At 37.1% G+C, this 23,072-nt stretch overlaps 1 protein-coding gene across 10 annotated transcripts in view; it reads right to left on the reverse strand.

The window, feature by feature from the left end:
• neb (nebulin) overlaps nt 1-23,072 on the reverse strand; it is a 98,051-nt gene that overhangs the window by 24,615 nt on the left and 50,364 nt on the right. For 8 of the 10 annotated variants that reach the window (XM_041806447.1, XM_041806449.1, XM_041806457.1 and 5 more), the window contains 43 exons: nt 21,574-21,777; nt 21,361-21,465; nt 21,073-21,180; nt 20,670-20,981; nt 20,413-20,517; nt 20,213-20,311; nt 18,465-18,566; nt 18,247-18,354; nt 17,820-18,131; nt 17,614-17,718; nt 17,396-17,500; nt 17,195-17,299; nt 16,997-17,104; nt 16,786-16,896; nt 14,692-14,889; nt 14,401-14,505; nt 14,210-14,314; nt 14,021-14,125; nt 12,686-12,793; nt 12,478-12,591; nt 12,150-12,347; nt 11,209-11,313; nt 10,933-11,037; nt 10,734-10,841; nt 10,274-10,381; nt 10,073-10,180; nt 9,867-9,971; nt 9,655-9,759; nt 9,471-9,569; nt 8,968-9,072; nt 8,721-8,825; nt 8,524-8,628; nt 7,335-7,439; nt 7,103-7,207; nt 6,874-6,978; nt 6,680-6,784; nt 4,958-5,062; nt 3,950-4,054; nt 1,088-1,189; nt 853-960; nt 646-750; nt 449-553; nt 252-356 (listed from right to left, as the gene is read on the reverse strand). In XM_041806447.1, coding sequence (XP_041662381.1) covers nt 252-356; nt 449-553; nt 646-750; nt 853-960; nt 1,088-1,189; nt 3,950-4,054; nt 4,958-5,062; nt 6,680-6,784; nt 6,874-6,978; nt 7,103-7,207; nt 7,335-7,439; nt 8,524-8,628; nt 8,721-8,825; nt 8,968-9,072; nt 9,471-9,569; nt 9,655-9,759; nt 9,867-9,971; nt 10,073-10,180; nt 10,274-10,381; nt 10,734-10,841; nt 10,933-11,037; nt 11,209-11,313; nt 12,150-12,347; nt 12,478-12,591; nt 12,686-12,793; nt 14,021-14,125; nt 14,210-14,314; nt 14,401-14,505; nt 14,692-14,889; nt 16,786-16,896; nt 16,997-17,104; nt 17,195-17,299; nt 17,396-17,500; nt 17,614-17,718; nt 17,820-18,131; nt 18,247-18,354; nt 18,465-18,566; nt 20,213-20,311; nt 20,413-20,517; nt 20,670-20,981; nt 21,073-21,180; nt 21,361-21,465; nt 21,574-21,777 — 5,235 coding nt within the window. Of the gene's footprint in view, nt 1-251; nt 357-448; nt 554-645; nt 751-852; nt 961-1,087; nt 1,190-3,949; nt 4,055-4,572; nt 4,675-4,957; nt 5,063-6,679; nt 6,785-6,873; nt 6,979-7,102; nt 7,208-7,334; nt 7,440-8,523; nt 8,629-8,720; nt 8,826-8,967; nt 9,073-9,470; nt 9,570-9,654; nt 9,760-9,866; nt 9,972-10,072; nt 10,181-10,273; nt 10,382-10,733; nt 10,842-10,932; nt 11,038-11,208; nt 11,314-12,149; nt 12,348-12,477; nt 12,592-12,685; nt 12,794-14,020; nt 14,126-14,209; nt 14,315-14,400; nt 14,506-14,691; nt 14,890-16,785; nt 16,897-16,996; nt 17,105-17,194; nt 17,300-17,395; nt 17,501-17,613; nt 17,719-17,819; nt 18,132-18,246; nt 18,355-18,464; nt 18,567-20,212; nt 20,312-20,412; nt 20,518-20,669; nt 20,982-21,072; nt 21,181-21,360; nt 21,466-21,573; nt 21,778-23,072 lie in introns of all 10 variants that reach the window. The other 2 variants (XM_041806451.1, XM_041806448.1) reach the window with 1 other exon arrangement.

Genomic DNA, 23,072 nt, shown 5'->3' on the forward strand with positions numbered 1-23,072 from the left:
CCCATGTACATGAGGCCCGACCTTACTACTAAGCTATCTGCCCCCCGTCCAGGACACTCTTGGAAAAGAGATTTGGGTTGCACCTTATTTTAGTGGGTTCTAATTATTTAGATAGTTTATAGTTATAGACATCTTAAACCTGAGTCAATTAGAGTTTTAAAGTGAAAGCGTGAATATCACATTTCTCCAAGAGACGCGTCTTAACAGCTCCATTTCTCCAAGTGACAGTAATAAAATGTGCAAAAACTCACTGTGCTGGTCAGTTCTGTGTTCTTCGTAGCCAGGAGGGTTAACTTGTCATCAGTTACAGGAATCACACAGCCCTTCATTATCTCTTTGTCATACTTGTACTCAACCTGTGGTCCAAAGAATGGAAGAAAATTAGAGCAACAGTTAATATGATGTTTAAACAAATCTGAATCACACATGTAAAGAAACACTGACTTACATCGCTCTGCTGCATGGAGTTCTTGGCAGCGTTGACAAAGTCGGGTCTGTCTGTGGTCCACATCCACTTCATTTTAGTGGCTTCATACTTCTTCTTGTAGTCAAGCTACAAAACGTGAAGAAATTCATAAACATGAATCCATAAATGAAAAGAAAGTGATCATTGGTTTCTTATAAACCATCACTGGAGACGCTTACATTGCTGATGTTTTTGTAGGCTTCCTTGGCAGCACGGATCTCACGAGCCTCAGGGTCCATGTTGATCTGGGCTTTGCTCTTCTCATACACCTCCTTGTACTTCAGCTGCAGGATGCATGAAAAGCACACATCAACCACAAATTCACATTTCTATACCACAGGGTTAAAAAAAAAAAAAAAAACACATCCAGTCAGAGACGAACTTACGTTGCTGGTGATCTCCTTGACCTTCTTCATGTGCTGCTGGTATGGAGTGTCATATGGCAGGGTGTATCCCTTTGCCTTGGTCTTGTGGTACTCCATCTTGTAAATGATCTACGGAATAATCATCATAAAATTGTCATCATTGGTTAAAAAGGCATCTTTACCTTAAACATACAGAAATGCTATTGACTGTTGAAATATTGAAACATTTTATTGGAAAATCCAACTAGATGCTTACATCACTGATTTTCTTGCTGCGTCTGTGGGCCTCATACTCAGGAGTCTCCAGAATAGACGTGAACTTGTCCTTGGCACGCTCATACTGCTCCCTGTACCTCCACTAATAGAGGAGGATGGCGTGAAAACATGTAAAAGTTAGCATCACTCACAATACATATTCAGCTGTAATTATTTTGCCCATTTTTGATGTGAATTATTGATAATTTTGCTACTAATTGATGAAGTCTATGTCAAAAACTGTCCAAGAAAAGAGGGAATAAATTCATGATTCTCAATAATATGAATTAAAATGTTTATCTAATACACCAGTAACTGAAAGTATAAGAAGTGATATTTTTGACTTAAATAACGTACTTCTCAAAGTAACATACTTTACTGGACTTTGATACTTTTCTTTCATTGCATGATAAAATCATGATCTTAAATGAAGACTTTATATGTTTTTTTTTTTATATTTGTTGTTCTTAATTTTCTTGGACAGTTCACTGACAGTATCAGCAATAGTAAAAACACATATCTTTTTACTAAATAAAAATAGGGGAATAAGTCAAAATGGGGAAGTGCAATGCTGATATTAATAAAATCATGCTTCATGAAACATGCACAAACATAAGATTATTATTTAGGGAAAATTAAGACAAAGACAAGTGTTACCAAGGCTGAGTCATGAAAGTCTGCAGTGCCCTCGTAGTTTACGGTGACCAGCAGTTCATCTTATATGACTTAATCCATCACTGAGAGGTTTTAGTGAAGATGAAGTTTACACAATAGAAAAAAGCCAGAAACTTTGACTTTGGTGTTAACACTGCAACCATAACAATGTAGCTTCCCTTTACTAATTTTACATATCCAGTGTAAATAACATCTAAAAAAAAAATGAGTATGGAAGAAGATTAGGTCCAGGTTTGTCATTATGAACTTTGAAAGTAAAGTTGAAATGTCAAGTAAAAGTCAAATGTTTTATAACAATGTTGATTTACAATCACAAGAATTAAGTCACATTTTTTAGAATTACAAGTTTATTGTGTTTATGAGCTAAAAGAGAAAATTCTTTGTTACTGAAGCTGTTTCTGAAGTGCAGTTGCACTAGCTAACCTATGGCAGATATTTGCTATATGCTATATTTGTCAAGGTCTACCTCATTCATTTACCCTGACTTTGCTCTAAACTTTTCATTTTAATCTTGAAATTGTAGTGCAACTTTATTCTTGAGTTTTATTTTCTTTACTTTACTCTTGACATGTGAAGTTTCTTTAGTAATCCTGACTTCTTCCTAAGTGTAGGATAAAAAAAAATCTTCCACCTTTTTTTCTCATGCCTGACATTAATACTCTTCTGTTGTCTGCATTGTTAACTCTACATATGCCTGCTGGTAGTCGGTGACTTTGCACTGCATTTTGGAATGAGTTAAAGGTTTGGTAATCAATGAGGATTAAAGACGAGTGATGAAGGGATTAAAGGATGAATGACAATGATGGGATGTGTAAAGTTAAAACTCCATTAAGAGTTCAAACTGAGCTGAATGCAGGGTAGGAGTTTAAACATGATTAATATTTATTGTGATGAAACCTTGTCCAGAAACAGCAGAGAGGAACAAAGTTACCTTTTGTTTACAACCTTTACCCTGCAATTATGTACTACTAGGATGACTGCATTTATACAGTAAGAAAGCTTATAGACATTGTTAAACATTATTTCTTTAACGACAATTATTTCGTGAATTTGTCCTAGACCTTTGGCTGCACTGCTTTATTCCCTGAACCACTAAAGCATTGCTTTACCCAATTTTTATTCAAGGTATAATGCTCATAAATTACTTTTCTTTCTTCTCACTCTATGTTGACATAGTAGGGTCTTCCCTTCCACTTGCCATCAAATACGATAACTTGCACTTTTACTACCTTGATTATGTTAGTACTGCTTATGTGTTTTAATGAGTTTCTACTGGGACTGGCACTTTGTGTAGCATGAGCACCCTCTGCTGGGGACCTGCAGACTTGAGCAGGGCAGCTTACGTCTTGTAGCAATTCTGCAACATACTGTCCCCATTGAAAATGATTTTGTGATATAGTCTATGAAAAACTTAAAAACTGGTTTGTTTTTCTCCAAAGTTATCATCAAACACTTCTGTGACGAGATTATTTGTTATTAATAATTAAGGCTTACTACATTATTATGCATTGCTTACTAAAATATAGCTTTATTTTCAGTTTCTGTGATGTAGGTTGTTAAAAGTCTGAATGATATTAATTGTTTCTGGGTTTTGGCATGTTTGGAGCTTAGAAAGGCTGTGAGAGACCTGAAATGCTTTGTTGTTATCAGGATAAACAACATGTTGGTACCAAAAGTTTTGTAGCACTGGTGTTCAAGACAAATTTCCAAAGGAGGGTAATAAGGTATTGTACGGTACGGTACGGTACGGTATGATACGGTACTGTACCATACCGTATCATATCATATCATACCTTATCCTATCTTGTTGTAGTGTTTATTGTACTGTACCTAATCATATTGTGGTGTATCGTACTATACCGTATCATATGGTATCAAACTAAATCACATTATATCCTTCCCTTTCCTATCCTATCTTTCCTAAAGGTCCAAGTCTAGTCATAAAAATATAAAATGTGTGAACAAATAAAGTCTTCCTAGAATACCCCTGGTCTTTTTTGGTGCCATGCAACATCAGTTTGACCAGTCTCTACTTAAATCTTGTCTTGGACTATTCAAATGTTGGAAACTCATCTTTCTGAGTGTTCCAACACCGCAAAAATGCAGGGTAGGTCCTAAACCAAAAGTCTCTGCTTATTTGTGGACAGGGATGAGAGTTATCATGTTTCTCCACTCAGTAGCTTTTTACCTTACTGCCCATAGTGGTCGAGTACATGGCTGTGAGGATGTCAGGGCGGCGCAGCTCATTGCAGCCACTCTTTAGCAGATTCCTTGCTTTGGATTTATACCTTTTCTGTTCACACAGAACAACATATACACACAGCATGCCATATGTGAGGACAAATGAACAACGGCAGCAACACTGGGAGGACTGGAGAAGAACTCCTGAGATCCAAGTGTGACGATGATCGAGTTGTTTGTCCTTATCTGTGTCTGAAGAGAGACAGATATCTCCCTCTCATGCCTGACTGTGCTTAATAATGGCTTGTCATGATTTAAGTTCATTATTGAATCATTATCAAGTGAGTTATTAAACTGTCTCTCATCAGAAACAGATAAAGGAGAGTCCTGCTCACTCAACACAATGTTTCAGTTGCTATTTGAGTGGCTGATTTTTCCTGTGCTGGACGAAAAGAAGGAAAGAGAGGACAAGAAAAGGAAAAGAGAGTTTTCATGTTGGTAGATTATCACAGACATGCGACGATGCCTGGCAGGCTGCCGAGGACCTCATGCACCAGAGATCTGGAGGACCGGACTGGAGGTTGAAGCGGGGGATGCAGACTGGCCGTACAACACGACCAGGGCATTTACCTGGCTCATCTTACTGTTCTCTCTGGCCAGTTGGTACCTAGGATCATCTGTAGTAATGGTGAACTTATCCTTGGTCTTCATGTAATTAGCTTTGTAGAGCCTCTGCTCAGAGGGTCAGAAGGCGGTTAAAGACAAATGTCCAGAAAGCAATGATCACTGTCATAAGACACTTTAGGGGATAAAATTAAAGTTAAAAAGTCAAAAACAGCGGACTCAATTTTAACAACTGGTACTAGACACAGAAAGTTCAAATATAACTACAAATCTTACTCTTTTACCTCAAAACTGGAACAGAGATAAACAGAGACAAAAATGTAATTAACAATCAAATCTGTATTAAAAATTCAAATGAATAATTTTTTTTTTACAGAACGAAGGAACTCACTTCATTGATGAGATTGGAGGCATTCCTGGTGGCCTCGAAGAACGGAGTATCACAAGTGTACTTGAAGTTTCCTCTGTTCTTCTCAAAGGAGGATTTGTACAGTCTCTGTAAACAAGAAATGAATCTCTTATTAGAAACTAGGGGAAAATATCACATAACACTGATGACCCATTTAAATACTACGAGTAAAACTTATCTAAAGGAGTAACCCAAGATAAACATTCCAAACATTCAATGATTTCTCTGTAAAAACTTCACACGGCTGCCAATCTCATAGGCTCAATCCTAATTTACTCCTTGCTCCTACCGCTTAACCCTACTATATTTTTCACGTTCACATCTAGGGGTAGGGCATCCCAATTCTTGAATTCTTGGAATAGAGTGGGAATAGTAGGAATAGAAGAGTGGGCTGAGCTTCTAGGGCTACATGGCTCAAGAAACAGCGATTTTCCAGAGGAACGCTCCAAACCAAGTGCTATAGAATTTTTTTCAGAATTCCTTCCTTCCTTCATTGGCAAGATTTGAAAATTATAACAACAATCAACATTGCATCCTGGTATAATTATATCATTGCAATTGCAATTAATAATAATAATGATAATAATATCTTGAATTTATATAGCGCCTTTCAAGAAACCCAAGGACACTTTACAGAAACATATAGACATGGACAAACTATGTGAGGGATAGGATGGGTGTAAGGGGTGGTTTAATGAAGACTGTATGCTGTGGTGAACAGGTGGTGCTTGAGATGAGAGAATTAAGTTTGCTATTACTTTTTTTTAGTTCCTCATCTTATCTAAATATAAATGCAAGCAATAAATCATTCTACACAATATTAGAGAGATTACACTAACACTGAATCATTTTGGGAAAAATCTAGTTGTAATTCTTTTGAGTCAAATTGCAAATTCAATATAAATTGTTGTATTGAAGGGAGAGATCATACTTATGTCATTTTTATTCTGATTAAGAAAAACATCTACAAAAATGAGGAAACTATTATTTTTCTTTAACTATTCTGATTCTTTTCTACTATGATGTGTAGAGTATAACATCTCTAAAAACATTTTTAACAGGTATTTTGACACACATTTCAGGTCAGAGAAATATTGCACATTATGGGATTTGAAAATTGCAGCAGGCCTTATTGCTATTTCATCTAAATTTCATTTTAATTATCCAGGCCCACTGTTTACATCTGCTGTTGACAGCTACTGACACTGATCAGATGCTTGAAGGGTTGTCTGATTTCTAAGGCAAAGATATTATCAATACCCGTTGCAACACTATTTTAAGGGGCAAAGGGCCACCGGAAAACAAGCGGTAGGGCTAAGAATTGGTAGGGGAAAGGGGTGAATTGGAATTGAGCCATAGTCAGACACCTGGTTATACGAAAAGTATTCCACTCTAGCTATACGTGGGTAGTCATTGTCTAATTTTATTAAGTTACTGGGGTTTACATGAATATCCATACCAGTAATTCAGGGTGGACCGTCCCATTTTGCAGTGCATCTCAGCAGGCCTTCAAGCCTTTTTCAGTTTCTCTGTAGCTACCTCATAAAGTCTTTAGTTGGGGACAAGCCTATCTATCTGTAACACTAATTTAAGTGCAAAAGAAGGTAAGCAAGCACAGCAACATGCTCAAAAGGCATTTAAAGTTCTCTGTTTTTGAATTCTAACACTGAATAAGGCTTACTATGAAGTAAAAAGGTAACTTACTTCACTGTACAGCGTCTTGTTGTTCTCAGCCAGCACCAGCTCAGGTGTGTCCCACACAAAGCAGCCAATACCCCTCAGCCATTCCAGGTCCTCCTTGTACTTGACCTAAAGAGGGACAAAAAAGTAATTAAAGTGTTAAAGATAATTTACACCCAGATTGTTTGATTTTTGAATGCAAGTTGAAAGTTTCTTACGTTGCTGACGTTGTCGTTGACAATCTTGCTAAAGAAGAACTCAGGACGGTCAGGAATGGACTTCCATGTACCCAGAGAGTTGATGTACTTCTCCCTGTATTTAACCTGAGGTACAGACATGGAGAAAAACTCATTAAGATGATAGAGCAAAATCAAATGTGTATATGACTGTATCAATGAAACAAATAAATATTGAGACAAATTCATGGCAGATAATTTATTTACTGACCTCACTGACGTCATCAGTGACTCTGCGGTGGTAGGTGATGTCCAGAGCATCCTTGACTGTGTGGTAATGGCCTTTAGAGAGCTCAAAGGTCTCTTTGTAACGCAGCTGAGGACAAAAGAAATGGTTAACACAAACTCAACATGATTGCTCCCACTTGCTTAGGAAGTTAAGATATGATTAAGAGTTTATGAAACAACATGTTTCCTGTAAGATAAGTCATGAGCATACTTACATCACTGGACTGGAGGTAGGACTTCTTGGCACGGATCAGGATAGGAGTGTCAGCAATGGCTGTGTATCTGTGCTTCATCTTCTCATACTGCTCTTTGTATTTGTTCTAGAAAGGAATAAATTAGTCAGTGGGATATTTAATGCCACCTTAGCAGTGTTCAGGTTAATGCATTACAAAGTGATCACTCTAGCTGAAAACATAAAAACATGCTGTTTATTATTCCAGAAACCTTGGTTTCTGTTTTAACAAGATTCTTGTTGTAACAAGTAATGTATTGTGTTAGTTTTGTAGTTAATTTAATCTTTTAGCCTGTTACTTTCTCATAAAATCCATCAATTCCTAAAAAAAACCTGTTTCTCTCTTTTTATTGCCACAAAAGGGAATCCAAAAAACCTATGCACTGTTTCTGTTTCTCTCCTTCTTGCTGGCGGGTAGCTGCATAACAGCAGAAGGTTAACCCAGATGTGAAAAAGTACCCGACAATCAAGTAAAAGTACAGTTACTTTGGTTAAAACTTATTTAAGTAGATGAAGAAGTATACATTTACCCAAGTAAAAGTAAAAAGTAAGCCATTTACTGAGTAGCTGATTTTGATACCCAAGAAAATCGTACAGTGAAACATGATCTTTCTTAATGTGTGATAACTGCAAGGTGGTATGGACCTTCAATCAGGTTGTTTATGATGAGGTGTGACTAAACCTTAAGTAAAAAGCAACAGCTGCTTTGGGATTTAAAAAATGGGATCATTCTCTAGCTATGTGCTAATGACTGTCATGTGTCATGAAAGTCAAAATGCTGGTCATTTTCTTGTTGATGGCAGAAAGCTTGGACCTCCTTGTTTTGTTTTTAGTGTTTTTAATTTTTTTTACATGGTACTTGCTTTTTAAAACATAGTATAGTACAACATAAATGGAGTACAATGCTTCCCCCAAACTTTGACTTACGGAAAGTAAAAGTAGAGATTTGAAAAAAGCACTCAAACAAGCACAAGTGCACAAAAAGCTACCCAATTACAGTAGTCTGAGTAAATGTAGTTAGTTGCTTTCCAGCCCTGGGTAAACCTACGGTCTGTCAGAGTGCATGCATGGCAAGTTAATTCAGCTATTGAGGTTTCAGAGAGAACAGCACTTGTTATTTGGAAATATCCTCAATAAGGGGAATTTCGGAAATAAAGAGTAGCTCTACTTACCTCACTCTGAACCACTTTCATTTTCCTGGTATGGCCCATGACTGGAGTCTCAATTTCTTGAGTAAAATGAGCCCTCTCCTTGGCTGCCAGGTCTTTGTACATGTACTGCAGAGAAACAGAAAAAAAACATTATCTATTAGATTAAGATGAACAAATCAGTGTGAAATAATACAAGGTTGGTCTCTTTGTGAACTTGCAGAGTTAGTCAGCTGCTGGGCCCATTTGACTCGTTTGAAGTCCACACAGTCTGCAGTGGTGGTGACCTTTGCCATCTCCTGCTTACTCTGGGCTTTATAGATCATCTGAAAACAGAAGAGAAAAAATGAGTCAGTTCAGTGTAAATCTGTCATTATAGTAGGAGACAGGTTAAAAATACTTAACTGAAGCTTCTTCTATGCCTTATAAAAGTTTGTAATTGTAATGATGTGTTTTAAAGGAACTTACGCCGCTCATGTGGGTCTTGAGCTCCGTCACACGTTTGTACTCAGGTGTGTCCAGAACCACAGAGAAGTTGGCATAGTTCTTCTTGGCCTCCACTGGATAGTTCACCTGTAAATGGGAAAAAAACAAAACAAAACAAAAAAAAACAAAAAAAACATGCAGAAGAGAAGTGGTTGTAAACTGAATCTCAGGGTGCAGGTACAATATGCCCAGGAAAAAGAAAAAAGAGGCATTATATCCTTTGTATCACAGAGCATTCAGCTGCTTAGTAGCTCTGATAACCATCTGAACTTGACATCTCTTAAACAATACCATGTGATGCTTTAATTATATAATTGATTGATGTAGTATTTCAACATATTGTTTCATGCTTTTATGGCTGGTGAATACTTATTTATTTTCTCTGTGCAAGACAAATTCCCCTGGAGCAATTAAGCCTTCATTCATTTAGTGAAAATGAAAGTAAATTGTGTACGTCTAAAATGTGACACATGCAAAACACATACCCTGAAGTTGGTGATGTTGCGTATGCGGACCATCTCAGGGGTGTCGTACAGGAAGCAGCCAACACCTCTCAGCCACATCAGATCCTCTTTATATTTCAGCTAAAAACAAAAAAAAAATTTTAGATAAAATTTAAACCCAAAGATTAAAGCTTTATAATTTTCAATTTGCCTCCTCGCCACATACCTCACTGGTGATCTCATTGACATGGTAGCAGTGCATCAGCTGGGGTGTGATGGGCAGAGAGATCAGCTGTCCTCTGCTGTTGTAGTATTTCTCTTTGTACCATAGCTAGAATAAGAAAGATAGAAGACAGTATGAATAGAGCCTACCTTCAACTCTATTTTGCTATGTGAATAAAAAGAGAAAAGGCCTTTCTTATGTGAATGATCACGTACATCACTGAGGTGCTCCTGGTTCATCTTGACTTGTTTGATGTCAGGAGTGTCGTAGGTTGTGTGGATCTTGTCCTTCTGTTTGTGGTAGTCCTGACGATACAGACGCTGGGGAGAGGGAAAAGATGTTAAATGAGACTGCTCCATCTGGTAAAAGTGGTCATGATATTAATCGTCATGGCTGTGTGGTTAACTGCGTCTTAACTTACATCGTTGACGATCTTGTGAGCCTTCCTTGCACCGACAAAGTTGACGCCCTCTGGGTGAAGGGTGTAGGCCTTGGCCTTTGTCATCTCAAAGGCCTCCTTGTACTTCACCTTTGAGGATCAGAAGAATACAAATAAGTTAACCTGAAACTACATATAAAAAGGAATATTTGAGATAATATTTGATACAGTGATAGAACTTACATTACTGGTGATGATGCTGTTCATCTTCACCTGCTTAATGAGCGGGGTGTCATGGGGCAGAGAGTAACCAGTGGGCATGAAGTTCTTGTTGGCCTCCTTGTACAAGTTCTGAGAGAGGAACAACAATGTGGTGAGCAGGAAGCAATTGATTTGCAAAATAATATATAGAAAAAGTAGACCAAAAAGGGACTCAAACACAAAAGATAATATGATAGTCTGTAGGTATACTCTTAGAAAGAAACAAACTTTGCATTTTATTTATGACAGTTGGGTACAAATATCATGAGCAGAAGTATCAGAAAAAAAACTGGAAAATGCCCAAAACAAATCAATCATAATCCTATCAACAATATCAAAATTTCTATATTTGTTATCTGAGGTTCTTCTTCCAACTTGTAATTCAGCCAAATATGTTTCTTTGTTCAAAATAAGTTCACTGAACAAATGACTATTATCTTACATCACTCTGGATGTAGTTAGCCAGGCGTGCTCTCTCTGTGTCGATGGTGACAGCAGGAGCGGTGCAGGTGCCCTTGACGTTGGTATTGTAGTCGTAGCGGTAGTGCAGCTGGAGAAAAAGAGAAAATGTAGGGTTTCGACTTTTAGACACATAAAGAAACATAAATAGAATTAAAAAATCAGTTTGAAGAATCACTCACATCACTGAGGTTAACAGCGTTCTGCTTGGCTGTCTCATACACTGGAGTATCCGTCACCACTGAGTAGTCCTTGAAAGCTTCAATACCCTTGGCTCTATACTTTTGCTGGAATAAAACAAACAGACATGGCAATAAGCATCATTTTTTATTTATGCAAGCCATTTAAGGTTGTCTATGGAAGATTTACTGCATGGGGACAAGTGACTGAGTGTCAAAGAAAGTTAACCCTAAAAGCTAAAGGAATAAAAGGATTTCATCATGAAAGAATAAACTTACCTCACTCTGGAGATCTCCAGCATGCTTTACACGGAGGATCTCAGGTGTGTCCCAGGCATAGCAGCCGATACCCTTCAGCCAGTTCAGGTCATCTTTGTAGAAGATCTGGAAAGAAACAATTCGACTGCTTATGATTAAAGTGCTCTTATTGAAACTGAACCTTTTTGGAACAACATGCAGACAAGTAAAGTGTAGATGCAAAAGAGCACACAGTATATCTACTAAAGCTCTTAACTTGTATACTTTAACCACTTCAATCTGATTCTCAACTGCTGTAGAAATAGCCAAGGATGTTTTTTCTTCAGTGTTTGAAATTGCCCTGCCTTTTTCTGGACATGTGTCAATATTAAAAAGGCCTTGTAACTATTTCATAAAAAATAGTGTGCAGAAAAAATGGAAAAGAATACAAATAATAAATTTACATCAGGAAGAATCTTTAAGTATGTACAAAATTAGGACATGGATGAGCAAATTCCATCATAAATCATCAATCTGATCATGTCTTTATGGCTTTTAGTCAAAATCAACAATGCTAATAACTCTTTGATACAACAGCCACAAAAATAAGACACTGGCATTTACTATTGGGTAATTTTATGTTTTTAACTAATAAAAAATGTTGCCAAACCTCTGCACACTGTCAAAATAGCAAAAACATTAGCAATGTTTGGACAAGAGCGTAAAGCTTTAAGGTATAGATACTGTTTGATTTTACTTCAACCTCATGTAATTTAGACACTGCTCTCTCTATCTTGGTGAAATGTTGAAAAAGGATATGTTGCCAATGTTTTTGCACAATTCAGAGAGAATGATTAAGAATATGACTGAAGATCTGTATTTTGTAAGTTCTGGCACTTTTTGATACTACTGATCATTAAATTTAGTTGTTCCAAGGGTATTTAACAGCATTCTAGCTACAAGCATTGTTTGTGTTTACTCACGTCACTGAGCTGCTCGTTGACTTTGCGTGCTTGGACATACACCTGCATGTCAGGGAGGCAGATCCACTGGTGCAGATACTTGCGGTAGTGGATTCCACTGACGGTGGACTGGGTGTTGCGGGCGGAGAGGATCTCCAGCATGTCTGGTGGGATGTGGTTCTTGGCCTTGGTCTTCTCATAGTTCTCCTTGTACAGACGCTGTTCAGATGGACAACACATTATCTCCATTCTTTTGCTTGAAGTTCTTAAACTACATGTGCAGAAAAATCTGCAAACATTAGTTGAGTTTTTTGCAGCTATCTTGTTAAAACTGAAAAACTAAACTTACGTCCAGGACCAGCTTTCCAGCCTTGACACAGCGAGCAGTGGAAGGATCGTCCTCCAGAGACTTGGGCAGACTGTAGAGGGATTTGAACTTCTCATAATCCTCCTTGTACTTCACCTGCAGCAGCAAGAGGATTCACATTATTTAAGAAAGATCACAGACCAAATTCATGTGGAAAAATCAAATAAACCGAATTCAGAGCCGAACTTACGCTGCTAAGAATGACTTTCTGGTGTTTGGCGTGTTGAAGGGCATGGGAGTCATGAGGAATCTGGTAGCTCTTGGCTTTGATTTTGTCCCAGGCAGCAGTGTAGTTTTTCTGTTGATATAAACCAAAATTATCATCATGTTTTGACTTATAAAACAACCAACTTCATTTGTAAAGCAACTACGTGCTTTTCATATACAGAATAGGTAACATGAAAAGCAACCCACCCACCTTAAAAACCCCACTAACAGCAAGACATGACAAAATGAGGAAAAGCAATCAAGACTTTTTGATAAAGAACACCATGAGGTAGGACTGAAATGTTACATGAAGGAAATAACTGAGATAATGAAACACTTTTAATCAGAATGCATTTTTAGTTTCCCCCACTTATTTGGGAAAAGTGGGACCTGAGAAGCCTAAAACCTAATTTTTATCTACTTCAGAATAATAATAAAAAAATAATAATAAAAATAATATTAATATGATAGTACTGTTATTATTATTATTATTTCTTTACTTGTGGGAGTTTTTGAGGTCTTGGAAAAATTCCTTCAAAACTATTAGCTGTCGGAAGCACACAAAAAATTCCCTTCGAATTCCTTAAATTGCAAAATTCTGTGAAAACATCATAAACATTTTGTAAAAATCCAATGATAAAAGTCCTTGGACATTCCCAAAATGTTTCATTGAACCTTGTAAAAGCCTAAGATTTAAGTAAAGATTCTCCCCAAAAATGTCATTAAAAACTCTGAAACATTTCAAGCAAAGTCCCAAAATTTTAAAAACCAAACCACCCAATATTTCCAAAGAAAATCCCATAAGTTTACAAATAAATTTCCCCAAAATCCATGGAAAATAATGGAAGATTTTTATGCAAATACCCCCAAACATCCAACAGTTCCCTTAGATTTCTGTGAAAAATCCTGAAAATGTTTTGAAGGGAAAACATTCAAGTAGAGACATTAAAAAAGTTCTAATAAATTTCCCCAATTCACATGATACTGTCTTAAACTTTCAAAGCAACTCACACGTATACTTACATAATCTTCAAAATATTGTGAAAATTCCAGAGCATTTTTAAGTAAATCCCTAACATTTCAAGCAAATTAGTTCATCTTCTATGGAAATTCCACACAATAATCTCAGAAATTATAAGCCAAAATACAATGTCTTTATGTGTAAATTCAGGGTCTTAGAAGGATAATCCAGGAGAACTAAACAGGAAAAAGGGCTAAAAAGCTAAAAGATAAACCATGAAATAAAACTAGAATATGTTAACTAAAACCATCAGTTATAACACTGACACTTTTGTCAAGAATCTTAATGTTTACTTACATTGCTGAAGAAATGCTTGAAGTTGTGGCATCTGGCATAGTCGTAGGTGTCCAGAACAGTGGTGTACAGGTGCTTCTCCTTCTGGTAAGCCTCTCTGTAGTTGAGCTGCCAGAAAACAATTCCCAAATTATTACACTGTAATATATGTAGGTTTATATTTGAACACTTACACAGGTCCAGTTTACTCACTTCACTGGCCCAGGTGTGACCCAGGACAGCAGTCACATACACTGGGGTATCTGTCACAATGGAGTAGTTGTTGAATTCCTTCTTGGCTGAGTCTCTGTATTTCAGCTGTGGGAAGAGATAATACACTGGTAAATCAGGACAATTACATACACTAAAAAATTAATTCCTCCTTCTTCCTAGTTCTTACTCACATCACTCTGAAGCTCGTAGGACTTCTTGGCACGCACAATTTCTGGTGTGTCCCAGACATAACAACCAATACCCTTCATCCAGTTCAAGTCATCTTTGTAGAACACCTGGAGAAGGACAACAGCAAAAAGCACAGTTACATTTTCAATGATGTGAAGAACAGACTAATTTTTGTACAAGCCTTTGCTTACATATATTGTGGTTGAGGCTTTAACACATCTAGTTATCATAGATCATATCAAAATGGTTTTATTTGGTATTAAGTGGCCAGTGTGCAATGACTAAGGACTTACATCACTAAGAATCTCATTGGTCTTGCGGGCACGGATGGCGTCCTCCTGCTCAGGATGGCAGGTCCACTGGTGCAGGTAGGTACGATAGAGCACATCGCTCAGCATGTCCTGACAACGCTTAGCCACCTGGTTAGCAATGATGTCAGGGGGGATGTGGGTCTTGGTCTTGGTATGATGGTAGTCCTTCTGGTAGAGCCTCTGTGAAGAGATGCGTGCAAGGAAAAGTTATTGACCTGTTGATTCATAGATACGTCATTAATTTAAAACAAAAATTTCCAAAATATAGCTTTTAAAAAATTTTTCATGAATGTAAAATCTTATTTCTTATGAAAGCAATAAAGAGACTTAAAATTTCTGTGAGGAGTTTTGTTATGAAACAAAATTATATTAAACATCATGTCTTTATATTATATATATATATATATGTAAGTTCAACAGGACAAATGTGATGATGTGGAGTAAGTGTGCATGTCTGTGTTTGAGTCACTGATATGAAATAGCTCATGGCTTTATCCTGGGTTAAAACATGGCAATGACAAATTACAGTCATAGTGCAACATACCAACAGACATGAACCCACAAGTGGTCTGGTATTCACTTCACAATAAGGTATACACAATTCACATAATTTTGAGGTTAGGAATTATTAATTAACCGCATGTAAACTGGGAATGAATGAGTAATGAATAGGTAATGCTTAAGTACTGAGTAACTACTTATTTTGATGCACTACTTTATAATACAAAAGACAATATGACTGCACAAGTAATCATTAAGGAATAATTGAGTATTGAGTAAATTCTACCCAGTTTTAAAGCTCAAATCCATCACTCTTTGTTGCATGCACATGTTGGATGGTCCTCTCTGTCTTCATGTAGACTGTAACACTGATAAATTCTTATCTATATGGCTATTTTCACTCTTCTATCTTCTTGACAGTCTGACTTATATCAGTCAAAACAACCCTGAAATTTATAATCTCTGTTCACAGGATGTTTTCTTACTGTCTGTCCTAAGGGTTACAACTGAATTGGGAAAAGGCATTGAAATCTGCTGCTGCTGCCTCTGCCTGAAAACGAAATCTTGATCTTAACAAATATTTATTTTTCGTCTGTATTTTCTGTCTTTCAGTGTATTAGTGTTTGACATCTTAATTGTATAGCTGCTCATTGTTTGTCTGTTACTTTGTAATTTGACTTTCTGCTGCCTGTCCTGGCCAGGACACTATTGAAAAAGATATTTTCTTCATCCTGGTTAAAAACCACTGCAAATCGTAGGTGCAGGAGTGAGCAATGTAGCCAACAGTGCAAGCTAGAACAGCAAAACACAATGAAGATAAATCATTTGAAAACTAGCAGAAGTTTATCAAACTTTCTGAGGAAATACTGATGAATACTGAAAAATATTATATATGATGTTAGCTCAACTGGGCATAGAGACAGACTACTATAAGAACTGGGCAGAGGATGGATGGAGCAGAAATAAAGGAGTTGTGTGCAACAGCAACCGCAATTACATTAAATTCTAAACGTCCAGCCATATTAGACGGACAGGCGTAAGTAGGTGCGTTGTGACAGTTGTATCGTTTGAAAAACACCAATCTACTTTTATATGTAAAGGTAGCATACATGGGCCTTTACTCACCTCCTTTATGTAAACAAATGGTTAGCTCGTGGTTAAATCCTCACTTTTTCCCCACTCTTTCTTCTGGTTAAGTATCAGTTAGTTACTCATTCGTTAACTAATTATGTAATTGTTGTGTACCTTATTGTAAAGTGTCACCAATGATCCTTTTAACACAGTATGTTTAAATTTATACCACTGCTTATCTGGTACAACTTTAGCTTGGTAGTTTTACTTGGAGATAAAATTATATGTTGGCCATAAATCCCTAATCTCTTACTTACAATCAGACTTAAACATTTAATTCTTATATCTTCTGTGTCATTATTTCCCAGTTTCTCTTCATCTTGCAGGACATGTCATTAACTATTTAACTTTTCCAATATTTTTGCTTTTATATTTCTTTGCAAAACCATGAAGATCATTTGATATTTATAGAATAGAGAGGACAAACTGTTACAGATTTCTTACCAGTCCCTTGTTCTTCTCCTGGTCTCCACAGCGCATCACTTCAGGGAAGTCCACCAGGGTTCCTGCCATGTAATGACCTTTAGCCTTCTCATGCAAATCCTTGTACTTGACCTATGAGGATACAGAATAAAATGACATGTGGTAAGACAACACATTTGTATGAATTTCAGCCACATCAAAGCAGATTTAAAAAAAGAAGTGTAACACTTACATCACTTGCGATCTCCCTGCCCTTCTTGCCACTAAGAAGTGGGATGTATTCATGGTTCAGCTGGTAGCTTGTAGCCTTAGTGTTGTCCCAGGTCTGTTTGTAGAGTTTCTGTAATCGTATAGAAGAGATGCAACTTTGAAGAAAAATGTAATCCGGATAAATAATAACCTAACGATTTAGTTAAATATTCTCTGTTACCTCACTGATGATCTTTGACACCTCTCTACTATGGGCCAGCTGAGGAGTGTCTTCTGAACCAATGTAAATGCCCTTCTCTGCATTAAACGTCTCTTTGTATTTCAGCTGTAGTGGGAGCAAACAAAATAAGTTAGATTTGATGACTGTATTACTAAGTTTTTCTAAAATATGTGGTTTAATTGTTACATATTTTTTACATACATCGCTGAGGTTTGCAGCATTGATCTTGGCCAGGACAATCTCAGGACGGTCTACAACCAGGGTGAATTTACCGAAGCATTCTTTTGCGTTCTTCTTGTATATCCTCTGCAGGTGAAATTTAAGCACCAAGGTCATTTGCAGAAGTGACACAAAAATGGGCAACATGTGTAACAGAACAATTACTTAATCAAAAGACTGAAGGCAACATGGAAACGTACATCATTAAGAATCTCTTGAGCCTTTCTGACTTTTACGTGGTCAACAGAGTCAGCTGCACACCAGCCGCAGCCACGGAGCCATTCCAGATCAGCCTTGTACACATTCTGAGAACAGAAGAAGATATACATTAAATGTCAAGATATCAATAGACAATCCATCTAATAATATGATACATAGGGCCTAGGTGGTCATGATCAGCACTCACATCACTCTGCAGATCATAGGCTTTGCGGGCCTGGATGACATCGTTCTGGTCCGGCATGCAAGTCCACTGGTGCAGACGGGTTCTGTAGATGTCATCATTGACCTGCATCTGGCATTTCTTGGCCAGTTCAAACTGCAGCATGTCAACAGGGAGGTTGAACTTGGTCTTGGACTTGTTGAAGTCCTTCTTGTACAGGGCATCACTGGCAATCTTGGCTGAGTTCACAGCAAGCACCAGAAGAGGGTCGTCCTGAACGCAGCGAGCACCAATGTGGTGGCCAACCTGCTTACGGTATCCCTCAAGATAATGGTGCTACATAGAAGAAGAAAGATATTATATTAATTTCATAAGGTAAACAATTACATTTATAGCTTCAACAAATTAACAAATATTAAAGGAACAGGTGTGATTTCATCTCTCTACTCACCTTACTCTGAACTTTAGTCGTGTGGATGCACTGCTTGATTGGTACAGCATCTCCAGGCATGTAATAGCCTGTGGCTTTGACCTTATCCCATTCCTTGGTGTACAGGTGCTGCAAAATATTTTTTAAAAATGGAAAGGTTTGTTATCATGTATCAGAACCAACCTGAAATATGTAAAAAAAAAAAAAAAAAGAAAACTTCCAATGAGGAGTCATCTTACAGGGTGAACGTTCTTGGCCACCTCTCTGGCTGTGGCAAGTACTGGAGTCTCAGTCAGTGTATATTTGGTCTTGTCCTGGTGCCAGGCCTCCCGATATTTGGCCTGAGCAGAAAGCAAAATTCATATTCAGTTACTGTAACAACATTCACATGACACTTGAATTTAGCTAGAAGTGTTTGTTTACAACACCAAAGTAGAAAGCACACATTGCGGGAGGAGATGCTACATGTCGGAGGCAGTGTGGAATGCCTGGTGATGAATCCCTTCTGGTTAGACTTTCATTAAGCATGAGAAAGCATTCTTCGTATGAATTTGCCTCTGCTTTTCACTAGATTTTTATAGAAATGCAGATTTTAAGGCAAGGCACATAAATCAATATAATCTTTTTGATTTCTGCTTGTAAAAAGGGACTTACTATGCATTAGTTACTTCCTGAACCTCTCACAATTCAGGAAGGGATTAATAGACAAACGACATTCAGGGTTGTGGAATCACCTTTTGTCAACGTCTCTAGAAAGATGTGTTTGTTACACAGTTAACCTAAGGATTAAGTTTGTGAGACGCTAAAGGACAAATTTGGTGAAGTAGCCAGCAAAGGGAAATCAAGTAAAGTCTAAACCAAGCAACCCCAATAACATTGTTTTCTCAACTGTTTCAGCCTTACGTGTCTTACATGCATGCTTTAATTTTCTGAGTTTACTTAGTTCAAATTATCATAAATGACAACTGCAGAGAGAATGTGCATATCATTTTGCCTATGTAATGTAAAAGAATGTCTAAATACAAAAAAACCCTATTTATTAATTTTACTGGCATATATCTATAAGGAAGCTGAAAATAACGAGCAACCAATTATAGAGAAATGGTTGGATTAAGTAAGTGTGCACTTCCTAACACTCCTTTTCTGATGTGTACACAAAATGATTGCATTTGGCACTCTGCTCTCTCTCTATATATATTCAAAATAAGTTTCACATTTCAATGCTCAAGTTTCAAATTTTAAATTTCAATTCCAAATTTGAAGTTTAAAATCTAAAAATTTAGGCTTAAAATCTCAATCTAGAATTTAAATTGGACATTTAAATGTGAAATTTAAAATCTAAACTCTACAATTTAAAATTAATACATGAAATTGAAATAAAAAGAGTAACCAAGAAACTTGAAAGCATTTTTAAGCATTTTTAACTACAGAGCTCAACAGTGCCAACACTTTTTGGATGGCTCAGAATTTGGAAGTAATTTCTGCATTCAAATCCCCCATAGACATTCTGCAAAATCCTTATAATGAAATTTTTAATTCAAAAACCCTGCTACAGCTTAAAGTGGTGGATGGTGGTAAACAATTCTACTGTGCATGCACTTTGTGATACATGCAATATGCATGCATTTACGGACGTCTTATGTCTGCAGTCAGATGCCTCTTTTATTTTTGGCTGAGATCATGAATAAACAATGTTTTATTTTTTAAGAAGGGGATTAATATCACCAGTTTAGGAAAAAATACCACTATTTTACACTATGATAGCGTGTTGTAAGTCTACCTTGGATATTTATGGCATTAATAATAATCATAATAATAATAATAATAACACTAACATCAAATCTGCTCAGGAGTGAATACATGGAAACTGAACATTCTGAACCACACTGTTAAGCTCTATTTGGTTGTACATTACAGCTGAAGTTATTACACTTGTCTTGATAAAACACATTCTATCAGCATCTGAATAGCAGAGAGTCACGCTTACCTCATTGAGGACATCGGCAGCATTCTTGGCGCAGACTATATCAACTCTGTCAGTTGGAACAATGTATTTCTGTTCATCCAACTTGACACGGTAGCCTTTCTGTAAAATAAGGCAAAGTATATATGAGACTCAGGATTTAGCTAAAGACACGCAACTTAAAATCAAAGATATGAATAATGTGAAACTTCAATCTCACTTACGTCAGCCAGGATCTTCTGTGCATGCTTCACTTTCATCACATCCACACATTCATGTGGCATCCATCCACATCCACGCAGCCACTCCATATCAGCTTTGTACACAGCCTGAGGAAATAAACAAGAAAGATTGTTTATTTTTCCATGATAATTTAAATAGGCAACGATCAGAGTGCAAAGTTTTCAAGCTACATTGGGAGTGAAAAAGTATCACTGTACTGATGCGTGCACTTTTATTAACAAAAACTTGTATAACCTACATCACTCTGCAGATCATATGCCTTCCTGGCCTGGACCACATCATTGGAGTCTGGCAGACAAGTCCACTGGTGCAGATGAGTTCTGTAGTTGAAGTCATTGACCTGAATCTGGCATTTCTTGGCCAGCTCCAGATTCAGCATGTCAACAGGGAGGTTGAACTTGGTCTTGGACTTGTTGAAGTCCTTCTTGTACAGAGCATCGCTGGCAATCTTGGCTGAGTTCATAGCCAGCATGATCAGAGGATCCTCTTCTACACAGCGAGCACCAATGTGGTGGCCAACCTGCCTACGGTATCCTGTCTTGTACTTGTACTAAAATGACAGGAGATGAGAGGTTGTCAGATGTCAGAAAGCCTCTTTTTTTGATCTGTTGTATTCAAATCCACAGAGATAATTTTCTTACATCACTAATGATATCTCTGGAAGCTTTAGCCTTCAGGACAGCGATAGCATCCTCCTTGATATGGTAACCCTTGGCCTTCTGGTCATCCCATGCCTTTGTGTACAGTTTCTGCAATGAACAAAAGATATTTAAAAGACTTATACATTATGTACACAAAAACTCCACCAGTCTTTTATTATGCAAATGATTGAACTCAACTGTTATGATATTACTACCCTTCAAATGTTAGATTTTAGTCTTTTTATCTTAAGCTGAAATCTATTTGGGGTTGTACTAGCACAAACTTACATTGCTGATGTTGACAGCATTAGCTTTAGACAGTTCAAAAGTTGGGGTGTCAGGTGGCAGATGGATGGAGAGCTTGTCCTTTTCCCAAACTTCCTTGTATTTCCTCTGTTAAAAAGGAAAAGAAAGACGAATAAATTCAACATATTTTTGACTTTTAGTTAATTTTATAGTTTTGAAAAAAGCTGTTAGCTGCCAACAGTTGCTATAACTCACATCACTGATGTTGTCTGCATTCTGCTTGGACAGGACGATAGCAGGGAGGTCGACCACACTGGTGAACTTCACAGTGCTTGGTGGCTGGCGGTAAAGCCTGTCATTAAGAATAGTCTGGGCATGTTTAACTTTGACGACATCCACAGATTCGTGAGGGGACCAGCCACATCCTTTCAGCCACTCCAGATCAGCTCTGTATACAGCCTAAGAAAGAAAATCCAAGTGTTAAACACAGAATATGTAAATTCCTCCATTAGGGGTCTTTTAATCGAACAATAAATAAAACGATGATATAGGGGGTAGCAGGGAATCAGGGGAGTGATTCCCTGCTACTCTAAGCCTCCACATATACTGTAGGTTCTTTGTTCTGATAAATAATAACCCATTACACTACAGTATGGGTCACTGCACTGTGCAAACATCATACAATATGATTTTTAGAGCCGTCAACTGTGATTAATCTTAGAATATTTGGAAATTGAGTGTGATTAATACCCTTTTTGTTGCATTTTGACATTCCACAATTTGCTTGTCTTTAGCTTAGGGTAATTGACTTTCTGTGATACAAATCTGCTGTTAACTGAATGAAGATGAGGAATTTTAGGTAGATCAAAGATTATGACATGATCTGCTGAGTTAAAATGATGTTGTTATGTATGGAAAAAAGGAAATAAATAGGAAAATTTTTGATATTTGACAGCACAAGGTGCAGATGACTTTTGACTCGTCTGCTGAGCTGTTTGTGAATTTTTCAAAGTGAAATGAGAAGTTAAGGGGGAGTGGCAGACTTACTTTACACCACTTTGGCAGCATCAAGACTTTACAGGGACTTAATCAGAGAGTACTTAGAGAGGCAATAGAGCATGTAATTAATCATAATTACAAAAAATTAATGCCTTAATTATAAGCCTTAATCAACTGTGATACTGAGGCCAGTTAATATTTAACTGGTAGTAGTCAAGTTCATAATTTCCCACAATGTAATATAAACGTGAAAACCACACTCAAAATTTGTTTTAAGTCTTGGGAAGTTTGTACCGTGTATGTTTAAGAAACAGTAACTTTATATAATAGTGAGAGCTAGCACAACCTTGTCCAGTTTTGTTTATGAGCAAAAAAGTTAGTTTTTGTCAGCCCTTATAAACTGTAAAATTACTTAAACTTGGATTGCATGAACCCCCTCTGAGGGCTTAATTAAAAAAGAACCACTTGGATTTTGCAGATCTTTCAATCCTCTCAGTCCTTTCTTTCAAAGACTATGTCCCAAGATTGATGGCTCTACCACTGTTTTAAGACTCTGGAAAAAAACTTCGTGTTTCATAGGGAACAAAAAAATCGGCATGACTATGTTTCATGATAGGACTTGAGTTTAAGCTGACTTAAACCCATTGGCAATTGTTAGAAAGTTGGCATTGTTAAAAGGCTACAAAAACAGTTCGTTTTTCATGTTTACATTACATTTATGGTTTGTTGTGTTTGTGGGTAGTAAATATGTTTGA

Source organism: Cheilinus undulatus, linkage group 15 (assembly GCF_018320785.1).
Source record: "Cheilinus undulatus linkage group 15, ASM1832078v1, whole genome shotgun sequence".
NCBI classification, from domain to species: domain Eukaryota; kingdom Metazoa; phylum Chordata; class Actinopteri; order Labriformes; family Labridae; genus Cheilinus; species Cheilinus undulatus.